Here is a 19,116-nt window from a genome sequence, read left to right as displayed (position 1 = left end):
GTGACCAGTGTTGTTTTTTTTCTACAGTTTTGTTGTCCCAAAGGTTGGTGTTAAAAATAATAAGAAAGAGGTGGGATGGTCTTAGATTCAAGAAGCTTAAAATGCAAAATCTCAAATAAGCCCAATTTCCCCCAGCCAATCGCGTTGCATTTCGGTGGGCTTGTGTTGATCGTCTCAACTGACTCACACACCGCCCCTCCCCAAATAAAAACACTACAGATTTACGTGGCTTTTCAAAAAAAATTATCTAGACATTTATCCAGCTTAATCTTCTTAACATATTAAAGTGATTTGCTTTACCCTGAAGTGGCTGAAGCTGCGAGCTCACCGCCCTTCATGGCACTAAGACCTGAGAGGCATTGTGGACATCTTTCCTTCTTGAATAAGAGAGAGGTGGGCAGAAGTCAACCTGCTTCTCAGCTGTGGAGCTGTGGCTGTCCCCACTGTGCGTCCATTTTACATTTTTTTGTTCTGTTATTAGTCCAACTGTTGCACTCAGTCAGTGTTCTTAGGCACATGGCTCTGCCAGAACTGCCCACACTGTGGTGTGGAGGTTTGGAGCTCTCAGCTTTTGAGCTGAACTGAAAGAGCTCTCTCACAGAGTAGGTGTTGGCAGGATGCTTTGTTTCTTTCTGTGAATGTCATGAGAGGTATGGATAATGAGAAAACTGAAGCGCAGTGATGGCAGGATTTATCTGAGTGCCAACTTAATGCCTGACTGCAGATCTGGGCATTTTCAGATAGATGATGTGCTTAACCTTTTCTTCACACGGGACACAAATCTGAGAATCAGTAGTGACGGTTACAATGTGTTTTATCCTTAAAACACCACTTCACAGGCCGGGCAGCTAAAAGGTCTTGATCAAACTCAAGCACTGCTAATGTCTTTATTTGGCATAATGCTCTATGGATGTGCTTCAGGGCTTTAGTTTTGCCAGATCGCATCAGTAGAACTGTTAGTGTAAAAGTGGAGACATTCATTGTAGCTGAAGCCTGAGTCCATTTATTGTCTTCGTGGTATTTAGCTTAATGTTTGTCAAACTTAATTCTCACATGAAATGTTCAAAGTAAGTGGTGATGTGCTACAAGTAAAATTTATTTTATTTGGATAAGAGCTTAAAGAGCTGCCTGAAATATAAAGGTATTTTTGAAATTATCTTTAAAATGACCCTGTAAATCAGTTATCGTTTGTTTCGTGTGATTGATAAATCTGTTTGGTTTAAATTAAATTTTTTGGTGAAGCAATCATTCTGACAAGTCAAATATTCACATTTATCTTCAATGTGCAACGTTTCTTGTGTTCAGTAGCTTACTCACCACCTACTGCAGCTGTTCATAGCAGGTTTTCTAACTTTTTCAAGATGTTTTGCTCGATACTGAGATATTATTCCACTAGCGCTCTACTTAGTGGCTTTAAAAAGCTGCAGGGTCAAACCAGACGAAGATCAGAAATAACATAACAGAGCAAAATATTTCAATAATACAGCTGTGAATTTGCATACTTAATGCATTGTTTGTCATTGTTTTGTCTACAAAATAATGCTATCAATCCAGAAAATCAATAAATTGACTTAAAAGTGTACTGTGATTGTTGTCTTGATTTAAATCAATAGACTTATCGTATCAGCTCTAATTTATTGCACTGACTCGTCAATTATGTTTTTCTCATTTCATTCAGTTCCATCTGAGGCTGTTTTGAAAATACATGTCAAAAGAATATAATGCTGTCAGCATTTGACTAAATAATTGTAGTTGTTTTATTAACAAATAATTAAACAAAATGACAAAATGAAACAAAACACATACTTATAATAAAAACAACAGTTATTGAAATGTTTTTTCCACTCGGCATAGAGGATAGTCTAGTCCCTCACTTGTGCATCACTAAATCTAAAACTGTTTATCGGTAATTTATTAAACCTTATAAGAAAAGATCATTTACGCAGCATAGCTGAGTTTGCATAACATATAATATTGTTTGCAGTTATCCCTGTCCTATATGTGCTGTACCATAATGTTTTAAAGGTGCAAGATACGAAGGGAGCATTTTGATTGCCTCTAAACGGCTCTCAACATGGAGCTGCCGGCACACAGCTAACAGTGCTAACAGCTAACAGTGCTAACAGCTAACAGTGCTAACAGCTAACAGTGCTAACAGCTAACAGTGCTAACAGCTGTAGCCTTTGTATGAGAGCAGTGCAGAGCATCGGCCGTGAGCTAACCAGTTGGTTTCAACAAAGCAAGGAGAAGGTTGGATAAAACAACACAGTCAGAAGGAGAGGGCCTTCATTGTCTCTTCAGGTTGACATTACCTCACTATATCTTTACATAGTGAATAGTTGTTTGCTGCTATATTAATGTTCAGAATGTGAAATAAAGTTCCTTTAAATATGATGTGTTTCTGTCCATGTGTACGCATACGAGCATACCTCATGAAATGAAATGTTGTGTTTTGCTCTATCCCTTCTCAAACTGGCAGCTACTTGACCTCTTGTACTTGGACTGAATGTCTGACAGGTGTTAAAATCATACACTGAGGCCGTCCATACAGAATGTTGTTGAACGCAGCACAGCTCCACTTCAAACAAACTATGAGTGGTTGCTTCTTTTCATATCACAGAGAATAGGAGAAATTGATTGGAACTGGGAGGCTTAGGACTGGATTTTCCTCAACCATAATATTTTTTCTTTAACAACTGCAGCTTAAATTTAGATTTTTTTCTGGCTTTGTTTTTTATTTCTTTGTCCAAATCCTATCGAGTGGTGCTTCAGGTTTTTCCTTGAGTAAAAAGTTGATATTGTTGTGGGGAGGGAGAAAGGACTTTTTTTCATGTGTGCAGGAATGTAGATTTCTTCCCCCCGTGAAATCCTAATTGTGCCTTGGAGGGCTGGTAGGGTATCTCTGCTCGGCTCAGCTCAACAGGATTTGTGTCTGTGTATGTTAGAGTATGTCTCTTAGCTTGAATGCGGATATAACCCTTTCATTGCACAAGCTGCTGATTTTTTAAATTTGCCGATAGGCTGATCCTGTGCATCTGTAGCTTTTGTAGAAAACATTCAAAGTTTTTGTTTAGAAAGCTTACATATTTAATTTCCATTCCCTGAAATATTTGATATTTGTTAAGAGTTAAAGCAGATAACAAGTGGACCTCTTTCTGTGGATCAACCGTATATGAAAATTAAGCTCCTGAGTGCAGGTCTTGTCAATAGTGTATGGTCAGATTGAGAATATATCTTGGGTCAAAACTACATCTGTCCCGTGTGCTTCTTGAATTATTGCTGTGCATTTATCTATGCAAATCCAGGATAAGATCCTATCTGCCTGCAGCGACATATCCCCCTGGATTTGGTCTATGAGAGGTAGGCAGGTTATGGTTGACAGTCAAAAAGGAATTGCAACAACATATATGCGAAGATTATTGCTGTAGTCATTAATTGTTGCTTGAAAAGGGATTAGGATTACCAGTCCTATAGAGCACTCTAACACCTGTCCTTCCCCGTATCTAACAATGTTTCTTCAGTTTTCCTTATTTCAGTATCAGTTCAAGTTGGCAAAATAAAAAAGGCTGATTTATTCAAATGAATCATCAACGCTGGAAATGATTCAATATGTGCCACATTCAGATGGGTGATATATTATTCCCTTGGGGAGAGGCAAAGATGGAGCTGTGGAGCTGTTTTATTTGTGCTGTCTTTATCAGTGTGTCAGGCAGAGAGGCTGAGCTTGTTCTCTATGAATGGACGAGCCCTTGAACCATAAACCTGTACCTCCTCTGATAACAGTTTTTGCATTGTGATATAAGTGCCATTCTCTGTGATGTCCTCTCTGACAGCGCTAAATATATCAACATATACAAAATGATCTGTCAGACGAATTATTTTATTCCAACCACTTCTCCAAAACTAAGGATTTTCTGTGCTGCGTGCACCGTGTGTGTTTTTGAGGGCATATTGTGGATTTTGTTAAGGATTCAAATCAAAGCTCAGCATTGTGGTTGCATTTCTCCAAGCTTTGCTATTCATGCTCTTCATGTTTTGCCTGTAGGTGAACATCTTAACTGTTCTTTTTTTTTTTACTCCATACCTTGTGCTGTATATCGTTTTATACTATTTCTGCTGCTGGAACCTCAGACTGCTCTGACGTCTGAGATTGCCACATCTTCTAAGGTGATAAGAGTGCTCCCTGAATTACTCAGAGCCCGTGTGATGACATGGCCCTGATTGTCAGACGGGTGGGCTGGTGACACTGGAACACAGACGGTGCTTGTCTGTTTGAAATATTCTGCTTCAAGCTTCCAAGCCCTGGGCAGTCCTCTCTCCCAGCCTCCCAACACCCAGCTTCGCCCACTGAAACAAGACTTTTCCATACTGGAAAATCTGGCCCTGTCAACTGGCAGTCTTCACTAGGTTCAGCCCACATGCCAAGCACCCCCCCACCACAAAATCCACCCCTTAATAGGCACTAGAGTTTGCCACCCCATGCAGATGCCTTTTGGTCGCCATCCATGAATGGCGTCAATAGCATCTTCCTACACAACAGTGACTGAACGGAGGGCACAAGAAAATGTGGGAATAATTTACACTTTCTCACTGTACTACCATCAGAAACCATAATTAATCATGATAGAAAAAATGTGGAAGCCATCTTGGCTGGTGAGACACACAGTGCCTGTGAACAGGCCTGACACCTTTAACAGCTCTGATGGCCAGATAGGAATGAGTGTCAGAGTGCTTACAACTAAGCTCCCGTCATGGCAGCATGTATCCCGTCGTCTTCAGAATTGTGTCGGCTGCATGATGGTTCTTCATGAAGTGTAACTGTTGTGAGCCTTTCATATATGATATTATATTATAGGCAGTCCTTAAAGTGTGGCACTAAGTGTGAAAATACATCAAAAATGTTATAATAAATATGTCTTTCAGTCTTATCACTCCAAATAAAAAAAACCAAACAATTGGTTTCCACAACAATGAAATGGCTGCCAAAATAACATGTAAAGACCCAGATAAAGTTAAATGTGAGCTTTAGCGTTGTGTACAGATTTGAAATTTCATGTCAACTTGCTGTTTTCAGTTTCACATACTGAGTTCACTAACCAAAACATCCACTAATCCCAATAGATCCTTAGTATTTCCTCTCTTCACTCCGAAATTACCCTTAGTACTTTTAGAATCAAAAATAGTTGATTTAGATCCCCAAATGCTGGTGAAGTAATTAGAATGTGCTCACCATTAACTTTTATAGGCTGCACTTGGTGGTGGAAAAAAAAGCAAATCTATGACTTTCAGTCTTTGACATGCTTGACAGACTAATTATGGATATGAGTCCAGTGCTGCAATTTGCCCTGTGTGACTGTGTTTGTTCTGAGCAGCCAAACTACATGACAAAAATATTTCCCTCTTGCCTCATTTAGCCCGGCTGCATGCTACTTCAGAGTACCTGTTAGCGATAGTTTCTGTGTTTGAGCATGTGCATTTGCAGAAATGCTTTCATGGCAGTGAGTAGGTGTATGTGTGTAAAGCCACCACTAGAAAGTGTTGAAAGCCTCAGCTAGCAAGATCGCATCCAGGGTGACTAATAAGCTTAACATGAGCACGGCTGTGTTGCAAAGCATGGTGCGGTGAAAGAGGTCTTCAATGTTGAGAGAAATGCAGAAATGCTTCCTTAGGCTGCTACTAATTCCTTCACCCCCCTCAAGCTTCAATCAGACTGTGAACCATCTTACTGTTAGCTATGGCTCCATAGCAGCTGCAAACTGCACCACGGAAGAACAAGGCTTTGCAAGCAGAGTTCAGGACAGACTGTGTTCAAACAAGTTTATCAGAGAGCTGTTTATTTGTGGTTCTTTTTTGCCAAAATGAATGTCTGTTTCAAGAATTTGCAAGTGACACACAGATTCATATTGAATGTGCAGAAACTATAGGGAATGAGAAAATATCGCCTTGCCTCATTTTAGCATCATGTGTTATTTTGATTAAAATGCAGCATTGCAATCCATGTTTTATATGTCCAAACCCCAAAAGTGTTGAAGTGATAATTATGTGTACTTGCTGTGATTCCACTTCCACCGCTGCGTCCTCATGCCGTCGCTCACTCTTGTGTTTGTCTACCTAGCGGGGAACTAGTAGCTGTGTTGTCTTTGGGCCTAGAATATGCGTCTGTATCCACATGTGACTTTCCTTTGACCATGAGGCTCCTCGAAGTGTGGATTTATAAGCCACTTCACACTCCACTCCTGTGTGGGAGGGAGGCTGAGTTAAAAATAGGCAGGTTTGGAGGTAGTGAGCAGACTGCACTGTGTGAGGCGCTTAAGAACACACTGAAGAGTATTGGCATTCTCTTTACATATCATTTATATGTGTCAATAATCAATCTGAGTGTTAAACCAGTAATTGTAGTTGTTACTGGCTCTGGTGAAATATCCCAAATCATCCTGTATAATGGTCTCAGAAGCATCAATAGCTCGGATGCTGCTACGAAGTGACAAGAAGCGCTGAGATTATGTGTTGTGGGGATTTTTAATACATAGAGCAGTGTTCTCTGCTGATTTACACAGAAGATATCCAGTAGCTTCACTTAAAAAAACACCATCTTTGACCTGTTGACCTTATGTGCATTTGTTTGTGTGCTACTGTACAGTATGTGTCAATGTATCTACATTTCTTTCAAATACCATCTTAAAGGGCATTCCAGCCATTTAGTATTTGGCTTTTTGTGAAGTTGTGAGAGAGTCTGATTTTTGTGTGTGTGTCAAAATCAAAGTAGGTGGTTTGGGTGGATGATTGGCCTATAAAGTGGAGGACTGCGACTCTGGAGACTGCAGTTAGTATCCTGAGCACCTTGTGTGGTTAGGTTTAGACAACAAAAAACACTTTGACTAAAGGTAGCTCAGTGAGGTTTCAGTTAAATGTTGAGGAAGACCTTGAACTTTCCCGAAACTTCACCAAGCGCTTTGTGTGCCGAAACGTAACCGTAAAGGTACCCGTTGGATTTCAGAACCACTAGTAGCAATGTTTAGCAATGATTTAACGAGTGGATCCCTGTTTTGTTTGTATCGTGCACGCCCACACAGCCGCTGCCTGCCATTGGTTTCACGCTTGTCTGATGATTGACAGTTCCTGGTGATAGAGGTACAACAGCAATATCGCTGTAGAAGAACAATGCTACCAAGGAACCATGGATGTCAACAGTGCACAATCTGAAATATAAAAACATCGGCTTAGCAAATGTTTTAATAAGAAGGAATGCATTCAAAGTGTTTGTTCGACCTTAATGATGCACAAGTATTTTGGTGTGACACATGTTATGTAAACAAGAAAACTCCACAGCAACAACAGTCTCAGGCCGAGATTACTCAAGTGATTTCCTACTATCATTGTTATGTTATCACTTGTTTCACAGGCTGAGTAGTACCCCAATAAATTAATTTTCACGTGTAAATGTGGTGGAGCATCATCTCCCATTACATGTTTTGCAGGCATAAAAAGCCTTCCTGCTGTCTACATTTTTAAACCTGCAGATCATTCAACAGTAGTAGGTATCTAAGATGACATTTGTATCTATGTCTCTGTAGTCATAAAAATACCTTTTTATAAGATTTAAGTTTGACAAAATTCTTCTTTTCCTTCACCCAGTCCCTCTGTGGCAGAGAACCCATCAGCCCTCTATGACTGCCAATGAAGAAGGTTTTATAATGCTGCTTGCAGTGCAGAACAGTGGGATTTCATGGGGGGGGGGCGACTATTATAAATGACCAACAAGGACCTCCTCACCTGTAAGGACGGTGACCTCTAGGTGAGTGCCACAGACCCCCTTCCATCTCCATTTCATTTTTGGGTCCACAGCCCCCCACTCTCTGGTCAGGATTCAATTACTGCTGTCTGGCTGACCTTTGACCTCCACTCCAAAAGGATGAACCTCCTCCTCTGACCCACTGTTTCGCTTCATATCACTTGCTCATCTGCCCCTCTCGCTGCTATCTGCCTCTGAAATGAGACCTTATTACTCTGTCCTTAGTATTAAAGTCCACATGTCTTTTCTGTATGAATTCACTTGATAGTAGATTATATATTGAGTTTCATTTTGAATCTTTTTTAAAATACTGTTTGGCTGCAAAAACTATTTTTCAGTATTTCCAGATCGATCTTTCAACCTTGTTCTAAGCTGCAGTCGATGGTTGTTAAGCCATCGCCGTGTCTTAATCACAACACAGATACCTGTTAATTACCAAGCGAGTTCAAGTATTTTTGCTACTTAAACAGGGATTTAGGATCGATGCGTTGCTTTGCCCCGGGTCGAGCGTTGAGCACAGTTGACCATTTAATGAAACGTTGTGTGTTCTTTTGTGCAGAGTCTGAAGGAGAAGAAGAACAGGGAGGATAAAGCACTGGGTATATTAATAGGCAGCTGTACGGATGACACTGTTTGGTATCGGGTCAGGGATAAAGCATGAACTTGTAAACTCACAGAGGGGCCTCTCCTCCCTCCCTCCCTCTCGCTAACTCACTCTCGCCCTTCGTGGTGTCATCAGTTAGCAGAGCTGGGCTCGATAGCCCGGGCAGCTCTACGAGAGCAGCGATAAGACATCTCTCTGATTCTCATCCCCAGCAGAGTTCACTCAAAGGTAAGCCAGTAGTTTACATCCTCAGAGACACTGGTATTCCTCCGCCTTTGTTCTCTGCCGTCTTCTGTTTTGCAAAAAGTGTATCTCCTCGATGCTATTGGCATGTTGTGGGAGTTTCATGTCATCTCTTCAAAATACACAATATAAAAATGTTGTTTTTTTAAACTGCACCTGCATTTCTATCATATATAATCATGAAGAGGTTTTTAGTGACTACCCCATCAAACTCTATAGGTGTCACTGAAGAGAGCACCTCCCCTTCCCCTCCCTTACCACTGACCAGTAGCCATGACAGAGACACCCAGTCACCTGAAGGGTTTATCCCAGCCGACTAGCGTCTGCGGTCTGGTCCCATTGGGCCGTTTTGCTGTGATCACAGCAGGCTGTGGGAGGTTAATCCCAAGAGAATGCAGGCTCAATCTTCCCCACCTCCAGCCTACACCCAGGAACCTCCTGTATAAAGGCCCTATGAAGCTCGGTGGTCTGTGACCGACACCTACCCAGAATTTCTGTTCCGAGCTCTCTGATCGTTTCTGACTTTAGTCCTTTAAATATCATCACAGAGCGCAAGAGAGTGGGCAGCTGACCTCTCGTCTCTTTTACAATAATGTAAATGAACTAGATAATAAAACATTAAACCCAGTGTGTTTAAACAATTCCTCAATATTAGCTTTGTGTGTCCTCCATCAGTGAGAGATTTGATTAGCTGCAGTATGAAGCAAATCTGAATTTCAAATTATCATCAAGTCTCAAATGTTGCAAATACCTCATTCGTATTAGCAGTAAAAAATGATTTAACATATTTTTGGAAAATGTGTTCCCTCCAGTATCCAGCCATGAGAATTAGCCACGTTAAAACATGTTTTGATATACATTTAGTTTGTTCGAGCCACGATAAATTATTTCAGATGGCACAATATGCATCTGTTTTTCCCTGGAGTCCTTCACACATATCTGTGCGTAATTAATGTGGATTTTGACAGATGGAGAAAAAAGTGTTCTCGTAAGAGGGAAGGGTACATGCCACAATGTGTGAAGTGCAAGCATGGAGGGAGCCTCTTGTATTATATGCTGCCCGTGCCAGCTGGACCAGCCAGATTCTTACAGGTAGAAATCCGAGCACAAATTATGTGCAGAATTCATGGAAATATGGTGCCCACCATAAATGGGCCATGTGTTGGTTGTTACAGTTAGAAATGAATGTGAAATTATCTCAATGTTGTTATAAATTTGGCTTTAGGAAAACTAAGCCTGTCCTATACAGTGTATCTCCATCCATGGTAACTTTCGTGAAATATCCAATAAAGTGCTATTTCTTTCAATGATAATTGGGACTGGAGGTGATTTTTAATTTAATTGCCTTTTAGTTTGTGTGTGTGTGTGTGTGTGTGTGTGTGTGTGTGTGTGTGTGTGTGTGTGTGTGTGTGTGTGTGTGTGTGTGTGTGTGTGTGTGTGTGTGTGTGTGCTGTTATTTGAAACCATGCTATTTCTGAATGCATCAGGGTCTGACTTAAATATTAGTGTAACTACATTATCACAGTGTTTTTGCCTGGTAGCAAACATGTACAAATGAGGATTACAACTCTTGAGAAGGCAACAGGTCATGGTTGGTAAGCTGCCCGGGGGGGTCACTGATATAGAGTCATTTTTGACAGGCTGTGGAGGAGGCTCTATTGTTGCTGGTGTGTCTGGATGTTACCTGCAGGCGCTATCGCTGAGACTACAGTATTATCCTATTATTAGGCTTAGTTGTTTACGCTTATTACTGCTTGTCAGGTAGGCAGAGAATCCTTCTGAAAATGAGCATCTGCAGAACGATACATGACTACTTCTTTATCTCATTCAAGTACATGGGCTTACGATAATTTTCAGAGGCCTTTAAGAATGTATTGATAGGACACAACAAACAGAAATGTAAGGTTTGTGTTTACATGCGAGCATTTGATTCTATGAAATGTTTCGCTGCACCACAGACAGTGTTGTTTGGCAGTCGGTGTAAGAATGTAAGAAAAGCTGCATCTGTTTTATATGTATTAAGGCTGATATCATTATGGTCTTGCTTCAATTGAAAGTACATACACAGTAAGAGGACATCATGGATTGAAACACTCTTGATTAATGTCTCTGTTTGTAGAGGAAGTGAACAAAATAAAAAAAGCCCATCATATGGTCTGGCAGATTTTGGGCACAGGACCAGGGATGACAAATGTGCTCTTGCAATAATTCAATCTGCTCTCATAATTCTCTAACTTTTAGGGACAGACAGAATGAAAAAATCTCCGGCAGTTTAGCCGCCAAGTCAACGTCCAATAACTGTGATCGAGTGTTAGTTAAGATGCTTTTCCTCTCACTTTATCTATTGACAGATTGAGGGGGTACAAAGATACTGGGTAAGTGGCAGAAAGTTAATGTGAATATGTTAACGAGAGGATTTGGTACCAGATCCAAAAATGAAAAAAACATTTTATTGATGTCACAGGAATGATATTAAGTTTAAGGAAAAACCGAGCTGTACTTTTGCAATCAGAGTGTACTGCAGTAGGTGATTAGCATGGCTACAGACATGTTTGCATATAAATTGCTGCCTTTTATAACAGTTTGTCTTGTGTAAAATATATTTTTCTAACGAACATTTTAGCCTTGACAGCTGAAGTAAGACTGTGTTAAGATTATGTGTTAAGCCAATAAAAGGAAAACCCGACCCTCTGGTATGAACTGTGTTTGTCAGCTCTGTGTACGCAATTAAGTAACATTATAAAAAGTAAAAAGCTTTTTTTATGAAAAGAGTAAAATAATGATCAGAATAAAATGAGCTCTTTTTAGGTACAGTAAATTAAGTATGAAAGTAAAGTGAAGATTCTGTTTTGAAGTATTTAAACTAAGTGTTGTTAGCTGCAGAGATGGCTGTCAAGCCTTGGGCAGTTTGATGCACAAACAGCACATGGTTGCATTTAGAAAGCGAAAGGGATCAGGTACCGCCGCTACTGGAACTGCCTCTGGGCCAATCTCAATGTGTGTGGTACTGAAGTAAAGCACGTTATCTGTATTAAAATAGTAATATATGAATCCCCTTCTTGTTTGCAGAATAAGAAGTATGTTCTGGTGATGGTTGATCCTGATGCTCCAAGCCGAGCCAAACCAACATCCGCTTACTGGAGACACTGGCTGGTCGTGGACATACAGGTAGAGTAAGTCTGCACTAACCTCTGCTCTCACTTAAAAACAGCTCCCTGTGTTTTAGTGATGGGGACACAGACGTCATTTGTTATTGGATTAGGAGCTCGTATGGTACAAATTTATGAAGGAGCGTTTGGATTTTTTATTTTTTTTTAATTGTGCATTTTCATAATCTCGGGGTCTCACTTGGCATGTCATGTGTTTACATCTGCACTGGGGCCGATCGCAAGGCTGAAAAATTATGAATGGTTTTAAAGCCTAACTTGGTGGAAAAAGGGATGCCAAGTTCAAAAAATGTAAATTCTTCATATCATGTATCTTGTGCAATAAATGCCTGTGACAAAAGTGTGGGAGTAAGTCTTTCTAAATGGCTGTGAAAGTTTGCAAGGCCCTGTCAGCAGCAATTTCCCTCTGCTGCAGAGAGCCTGGGACGTGTCAATGCAGGCGTGTGAGACTGAGATTGAGGAGAGCAGCATGCGAGGCGCACACTCTTTCTCCCATAGAGCTCCAGTCCCTCAGCTCCCCCTCCAGTGGAGAGATCTTGGCAGAGTGTCCTCCCTTCATCTGTTCCCCCAGGCAGAGCAGCTCCCCCAATGATCCACACTTCTCCATATTTTACACCCCCAAAATGGGCACCGCTCCGATCCCCTTATTTCTCTTCATATTTCACTCCTTTTTATCCATTCGTTTGTGTGTTTTCACATTCTTGCATTCTAAAGCCAAATGCGTGTTGAGTTGTTGATTGCCTCAAATATTTGGAGGTTTGCAGACAATTTATAATCCCGCGGGAACCGGGAGATCAACCCAGTAGATTAAGACTAGTGGTCTGAAAAACAACGACACAAAGACGCTGCGGCGATGTATCACTGCTCCCGTTTCCATTTTGTAAGGCGTAGTTGTACACTAAAGTAAATGCCACATTGATTCGATGTGATGTATCTGGTATATATATTTTAGTAAACCTTTCAATGGGTATGAATTCAGGATTTTGTGATTCAGCTCATCGTTGCTGCGCTTTAGAGATGATTTATGCAACCACATTCCTGCCTGTAAGGATGTTTACCTCATATCACTCGCATCCATAAATGATATACAACAAAACAAGTAATTTCCACTTTCTAAAATTGCATTAGGCATCACCTTTGCTTCTTATTTTTAAGCCCATAAAGTCTGTCTGGTCATGGGACCAGCTGTAAATAAACAAATGTCTTTCAAGTGCTCAGACACACCGCATTCTCTCTAGCAATTCAATTTCCTGTCACTCGTGTGGGTGTTGACCTGCGTTGTTCATGTAGGGATTGGCCAATGTGATGGGATGTTTTTCTGATTGTGACTGGTGGTTGGTCAGAAGGGTTAATGAGCCTTTTGAGTGATGCCAACCTGTAGTGGGAGGTGTTTAATTGACCAGGGTGACTAGGTCACATCACACAACCTCAGTTTTGTTTTTTTCAAGTGTCATTGTGAATGTGTTGGTTTTTGTTTCAGGGCAGTTGTGATTTTGATAGCAATGTATTTGAATTCAGAAATTCAAATATATATATATATATATATATATATATATATATATATAGCGTGAGGGGGGAGAGATAGAGAGAGACTTAAGTAAGTTACTATTGTAAGTACATTTAAATAGCTTTTTCTGGCAGTGTGTTTGATGGTAGATTATTTGTTAGCCAAGTAGTTTCTTTAGCCGAGGTCAGAGGTCAAGCCTTCAAATGTCAAAGGGATCACTGTTTTTGAACCTCATACGTCAAACCGCAGGAGTTGCAGCAGCCATATTCTTGTTGTATATATATTCATTAGTCCAAGGTCATGCAGTCTTGCCCTAGTTTGTAGATGTGCAATAATTAGTGTGTATTCTTTATCCGTAGCCAAAGCTAAGAAGGTAAAAGATTTCCTTAATTCAGCTGAGAGTGAAGCGAGGTCAGGCTGGACTGAGCAACGAGGCACCATAGATTTACACTGATTCTTCAGCCGAGGTCTCATTAGAGAAGTGATGGCAACAGAACAAGGACACACTGGGCTACCTTGTTTATTATAGACTCATCATTCACCTTGCTTTGAGCTGAATTATGTATCTAGCTCTTCACTTATCACAACATGTGCTGAGGATCTCCTCACAATGAGTCAGCCATGCCAAAACCCTCTTTAACCACAGAGAGAGGTGTTTGAGAGCCTGATATTTGTAGCCACACACTGTACAGTGCCACATACTTATAGTATTCCTCCACAACTAGTGTGGAGCCTTATGTGAAGCCGAATTAAGCATTATCTATAGAAACAGGCAGGTGTATTGGTCTTCCTGAAGAGAAAAGGCTTTATTTGTTACGATTTTAACACTATCTAACAATGATTATGACAACAAACATTTTGTTTTCCTAATACAAAGAGTATAGTGCGCCTTAGCCTGAGCTGTTGCAAACTTTGGGGCTAACCCAAGCCCCCAGGAGGAGAGCCAGGCTTTGAAGCCAGTTTTACATAGTGGCCAAACAGAATGGAATTACAATTTATGGGTCCGTCACGTGATGCCATAGGGCCCAAAAGAACACATGAATAGCCCTAATTAAATCATTAGTTCCTTAAAGTTGTAAAATGCACTAAAAGCTGAATCTTTTAGTTATTTCCTCTGTTTATTTGAATCGGACTGGGAGCTTGGCTGGACCAAGGGCTGGGAGGCGGGGTCAAAGGAAACACCAATGCGCTTGCTCTTTGGGCCCCAAAATGCTGAAGATCCAGGGATTTTCATATTCATTTTATACTCGGATGTCGAACATTTTTTGCTTCACCTTCAGCACCTTTAATAGAAATGAATGTAGCGCAGCCTCCAACGCTGTAGTATGCCAGACAGTTTTCAAACTGAACAAAGGATTCAATGCCTTCATTGAATGACTTTTTAGAATGATTACTTTCCAACAATAAATCACTGATGTAACTACGACCTAGTTAGTTTGTATCTTATTTATGTGGGTTAACAAACTAAATTGCAATTAAAAATGGTGGTTCATCAAATCTACATTATTTAAATACAGGAAACCGCTACAGCTACTTCTGTAAGGGTGGATATAAAGTACATTTAGTTTTATCCATGGCTAGCGGTAGATGTTTCACCAGAGAACTTTAACTGGATTTTGCTTTCTTGCTTGCTTTTGTTTTTAGACGTTTACTTGTTATGCATTTCTGTGGCAGAACGTTTTGGTCTCTTATAAGTCTTTGTGGGTTCGGCATGCATACCGACTAACTTTAACTAACTTATTAACTATATCTGTGTTCTTAAGTTCATTCATGTAAGAATCAACACGTTTTAAATATGCACACTAATCACTCTACTAGACATGTCAAACAATTGTATTTTATAGTTATTGTCCAATGTGTAATCTTTGATTTAACGGGCTATATCATTTATCACATAATTTTATTCGACTGCCATGAATAATTTAGTCCAGCAGTTAAGTGTAAACTGTGTGGCTAGGTGTCTAGTCTTCTCCCACCAGCTGTCCACTTTCTTTTAAAACTCACATTATTAGATGCTCTTTGTGCATTTTCATCGCAACTGCCCATTTTAACTGACCCCACGAGCTACAGAAACAGTCATTAAGAATCTTCTCCAACACACTCTGTGTTTTACATCAATTATGGACAATTACCAAAATAAGCATCAACAGATTGTTGTCTAGCTCTCAAAGTCAAATTCCAGATTGTGAGCCTCTCCCTCCCTCTCTCTGCTCTCCCAGAGTCTAAACCAATGCAGATGTTCTGGTATGGTCTCGCAGCGATAATTACTGTAACAAGCAAATCATTAGTATCTGAATAGAGGCAGCTTATATAAATACAGCACTGGGTCTTACTTTTACTTGCTCATACTTATACGCTCATTATAATTTTAGTGGTTTGTGAATCGACATGATGCAATATGAACTTACAAAAGAGTTCCCCAGCTAAAGCTCTTTCCTGCTCTGAGAAAAGCCAAGGTGTTCATTATCGCTATAAAATCCCATTTAAAATAGCGAAGTATAGCTTTAGGTTTTCTTGGATTTGTTTTTATGAGTATATAGGATGTTTCTCTTCCCAGGGTTTATCTCAATGATAGTGTCTGTACCTCAAATTATTTTATTTCTAAAATGATTCTATGAAAAATGAATTTACACAGTATGTATATATCCATCAGATGCAACTGCATTTAGGCTGTCAGCTTAATGTTGTTTGATTTGATTGGATAGCAGTTTTCTTCTTGAAAAACAACATTAGGTTAATTTTCAATAAGACCACACATTGATGATCCATCAGTATCCATCTTCATGTCAGGACTTGTTCATTTCCAGATTCACTTCAATAAGGTCTTTGGATTGGAAGCCATCATGTGTTTGGTAACTTCCTCTCCCTGGCTAATTGAGGGCCAGTTGGACAGTTTAGCACACAGTGTGCTGTGCTCATTATTATGGTGCATGAGGGATATGCATGCTTTAACATCCATCTCTGTTGTAGCAGCTCCCGAAGGGGAACAGAGCCTGTGTTCTGCTGCTGGTCAGGCAAATACAAACAGTGAAGTATTGTGACTGTATCAGACCAGCTGGCTTTGTGTTTGTGAATTCTGCAGCCTGCAGAGATCGTCTGCTCCACACCTCAAGATGTCCTTTAACTGCAAACTATGAGGCGTGTAACCCCTTATTGCATTTAAGAAAAAAAATGTTTTAACACTGTTGTTATTTTTTCATTGTTATTATTAACCACTTACCTCAGACAGACCAACCCCCCCCTGTTTTTTCCCCATGCAAACAGTATCTTTTGTGTAGCTTTGATCAAAATGAAGAAATACAGGGTGCCAATCATTGTGATGATATAGCTCACAGGAAGAACAATAGTGCATGTTACAGGGGAACAAACTATATCAGGTTGTCAAGTCAAGTTCTACAAAAACTGTCACACAAGCCATTAGTGTCTGAGCTGCAGTACATTATAGTACTGAGTGCTGAAATTACATTTCTATGCTCTGCAAAAGTCAATATTCAATATTGCAAATAAACATACACAATTGCATTGTTCTTTATCCTGTAATTATCCCAACTGTGGCATGTTGTGATTTAAGCATTTCTTTTTTGACAGACAGCTGCCCCCATATGGAAGCCAAAAACAATTTCCCAAAGGCCAGACAAACCATAGCTAGCTTCATTGTGAGAACAAAGAACCATTGGTATTATTCATAATTAAACTCTTATTGTGTACTCTGCTGAATATTTCCATTCTTCTGCCTCTCTCCTGCTCACTCTCGTTTCCCCTCACCGTACTTTGCACCTCGTGCTGGGAACATCTGTCTGGCGTCAGAGTGGAGCCTGGCTGTGCAGATTGGAGCAGGTAGAGGAGCACATTGTAGCCTAGCTAATGATGAGAGTGTCTGCCCTCTCTCTTGGAGGAGACGCAAGCTGCTGCTTCACGCTCGCTCACTCCACTCATACGCCCAGGGAAACAGATTTCCAAACATATGCAGTATGTTTTTAATCCAGTTGAGCACTTCATTTCCCAGCAAACACAAATAACCTTACGGGACATCCATATCTTATGACAAGGGGGTGGGCGCAAAGGAATTGAAAAAATTTCCTTTTTAATGTGACTTTTTTTTTTTCTCCAAAGTTGCTAAACATGCTCATAACCCAGGTTAACAGTTTGCTTGTTTATGGTTTCACAAACTTTTACACAGACGTGCCTCCTGGCTCCAAGTCATATGAAGCAACTTTATCCAATCTCAACTCCACTTGGTGCACCTGTTGTCATCCTTTGTTTAAACTTATACTGACAGCATAAACACATGTTCTTTGTGAGGAGTGCCTTAAAGAATTTGAACAGATTGGAGTAAGTAAACTAAGTATGTGATTAAGAGTTATGCTAGAACTTATAGAAATGTTTTAGTAAATTACGAAGTCAGAGAACAGCGTGTGTTTTGTATTACACATTTCATATTGCAGCTGGAATTACTTTGACCCTGATAAAGTTTCCATGCAGGTCATTTATCTTTTTTTTCCTAAATATCCAAATGCTCCCTCAGTACAAGTCAACAATAGCCCTAAACATGGAGGCTCAGCTGGAGGTGCTTAACATTTAGAGCGGCGCTCATCCTGCTGTCAGCTACAGCCAGACAAATGTCAGAGGTGGTACTACATGGAGTTCAGCGTGTGGAAGTCATTCCCTCACTAAACCTCATCAGACTCCCCTCTCAACCTCTCAGCAACATTAGGATGCTATTGTTTGTTAGTTTTGCTTTTTTAGATTTAGCTTCTTTTTTTTTTTTTTTAAGCTTTTTGACCTTTTCTAAGGTTTTCCACTTTCATGTAGGTTTGCGTGTGTGTGTGTGTGCTTTCTGCAAGCACGGATGTGTGTGCATATGTTAAAGAGTTTAAAAGAGGCTCATAGAACCGGTACCACTGATTAGTGGGGCCCACTTCAAACCTGAACTTGCTGTCACTGTGGCTCTGCTACATCTGGACCCCCCCCGGTCTTGCGTGCAAACACCCTGCAATAATACGATCGATCTTGTCTTACTTTCAGCTTATTAACAAACACGCTCTTCTTCTTCAGTGTGGGCTGCTGCTCTCACTGTTCTCCGCCACCTAAAGGGAGAATTACATAAGAATCCTCCGCTCAATTGTCAGCTCCATCCCCCGTCCACATATAACAAACACACATATACACACACACACACACACGCACACAATACTGTAGCTGATACCCTACCAAGCCTTGCCATCTCTATAACAACTGACCTCCCTGCTGTGGTTGCCGTGGTGAGATGATTGAGGAGGTTTCACTGCATGAAGAACGTGAGCTGCTATGGTTTCCTATCAGAAGCTGTGAATGCTGTTGGGCCAGCGAGGGAATTATCACCCATAAATTATAGTTTTCACAAGTTGCTTAATAGTTTTTCTAAGAAAACTAAATTCCTATTGATTTTACCACATGACTTTAGTCTCCTTCTTGGGGAGAAATACATTCATTAACTTACAGATTTATTTTAGTAAGGAGGCCTTCTGTGTGTCTGTCTGTGTGCTACATTAATGTGTTCCCTGCACACCGTCTTGGGTAAATCATGATTAGTCTCCAAAAAAACAAGGACAACCTGGAAAGTCCCCTTTGATCCAGTCTGTCACACTATAGCCTAGAAGGAAGAAAAAAAAAGAACAGATTGGACCTTCTCCATGCAAATGCTGTTTAAAACCAGTAGCTCTGCACACATAAAGGCGCTTCTTTTAATATGTGCCCCCTTTCTTCACACCCACGACCATTGTGTATAAAATCCTGTTTTTCCTGAAAAGATTTCTAGTCGCAG

At 40.4% G+C, this 19,116-nt stretch overlaps 1 protein-coding gene across 1 annotated transcript in view; it reads left to right on the top strand.

Moving 5' to 3' along the window:
* The window catches only part of LOC129101794 (phosphatidylethanolamine-binding protein 4), a 49,674-nt gene that overhangs the window by 11,407 nt on the left and 19,151 nt on the right, over window positions 1–19,116 (top strand). The window contains exon 4 of the mRNA XM_054611720.1: window positions 11,709–11,807. Within this exon, the coding sequence (XP_054467695.1) occupies window positions 11,709–11,807 (99 nt within the window). The remainder of the gene's footprint in view (window positions 1–11,708; window positions 11,808–19,116) is intronic.

Source organism: Anoplopoma fimbria, chromosome 13 (assembly GCF_027596085.1).
Source record: "Anoplopoma fimbria isolate UVic2021 breed Golden Eagle Sablefish chromosome 13, Afim_UVic_2022, whole genome shotgun sequence".
NCBI classification, from domain to species: Eukaryota; Metazoa; Chordata; class Actinopteri; order Perciformes; family Anoplopomatidae; genus Anoplopoma; species Anoplopoma fimbria.
The sequence above is the reverse complement of the archived record's forward strand: the minus strand, read 5'-3'. Positions and strand labels throughout refer to the sequence as shown.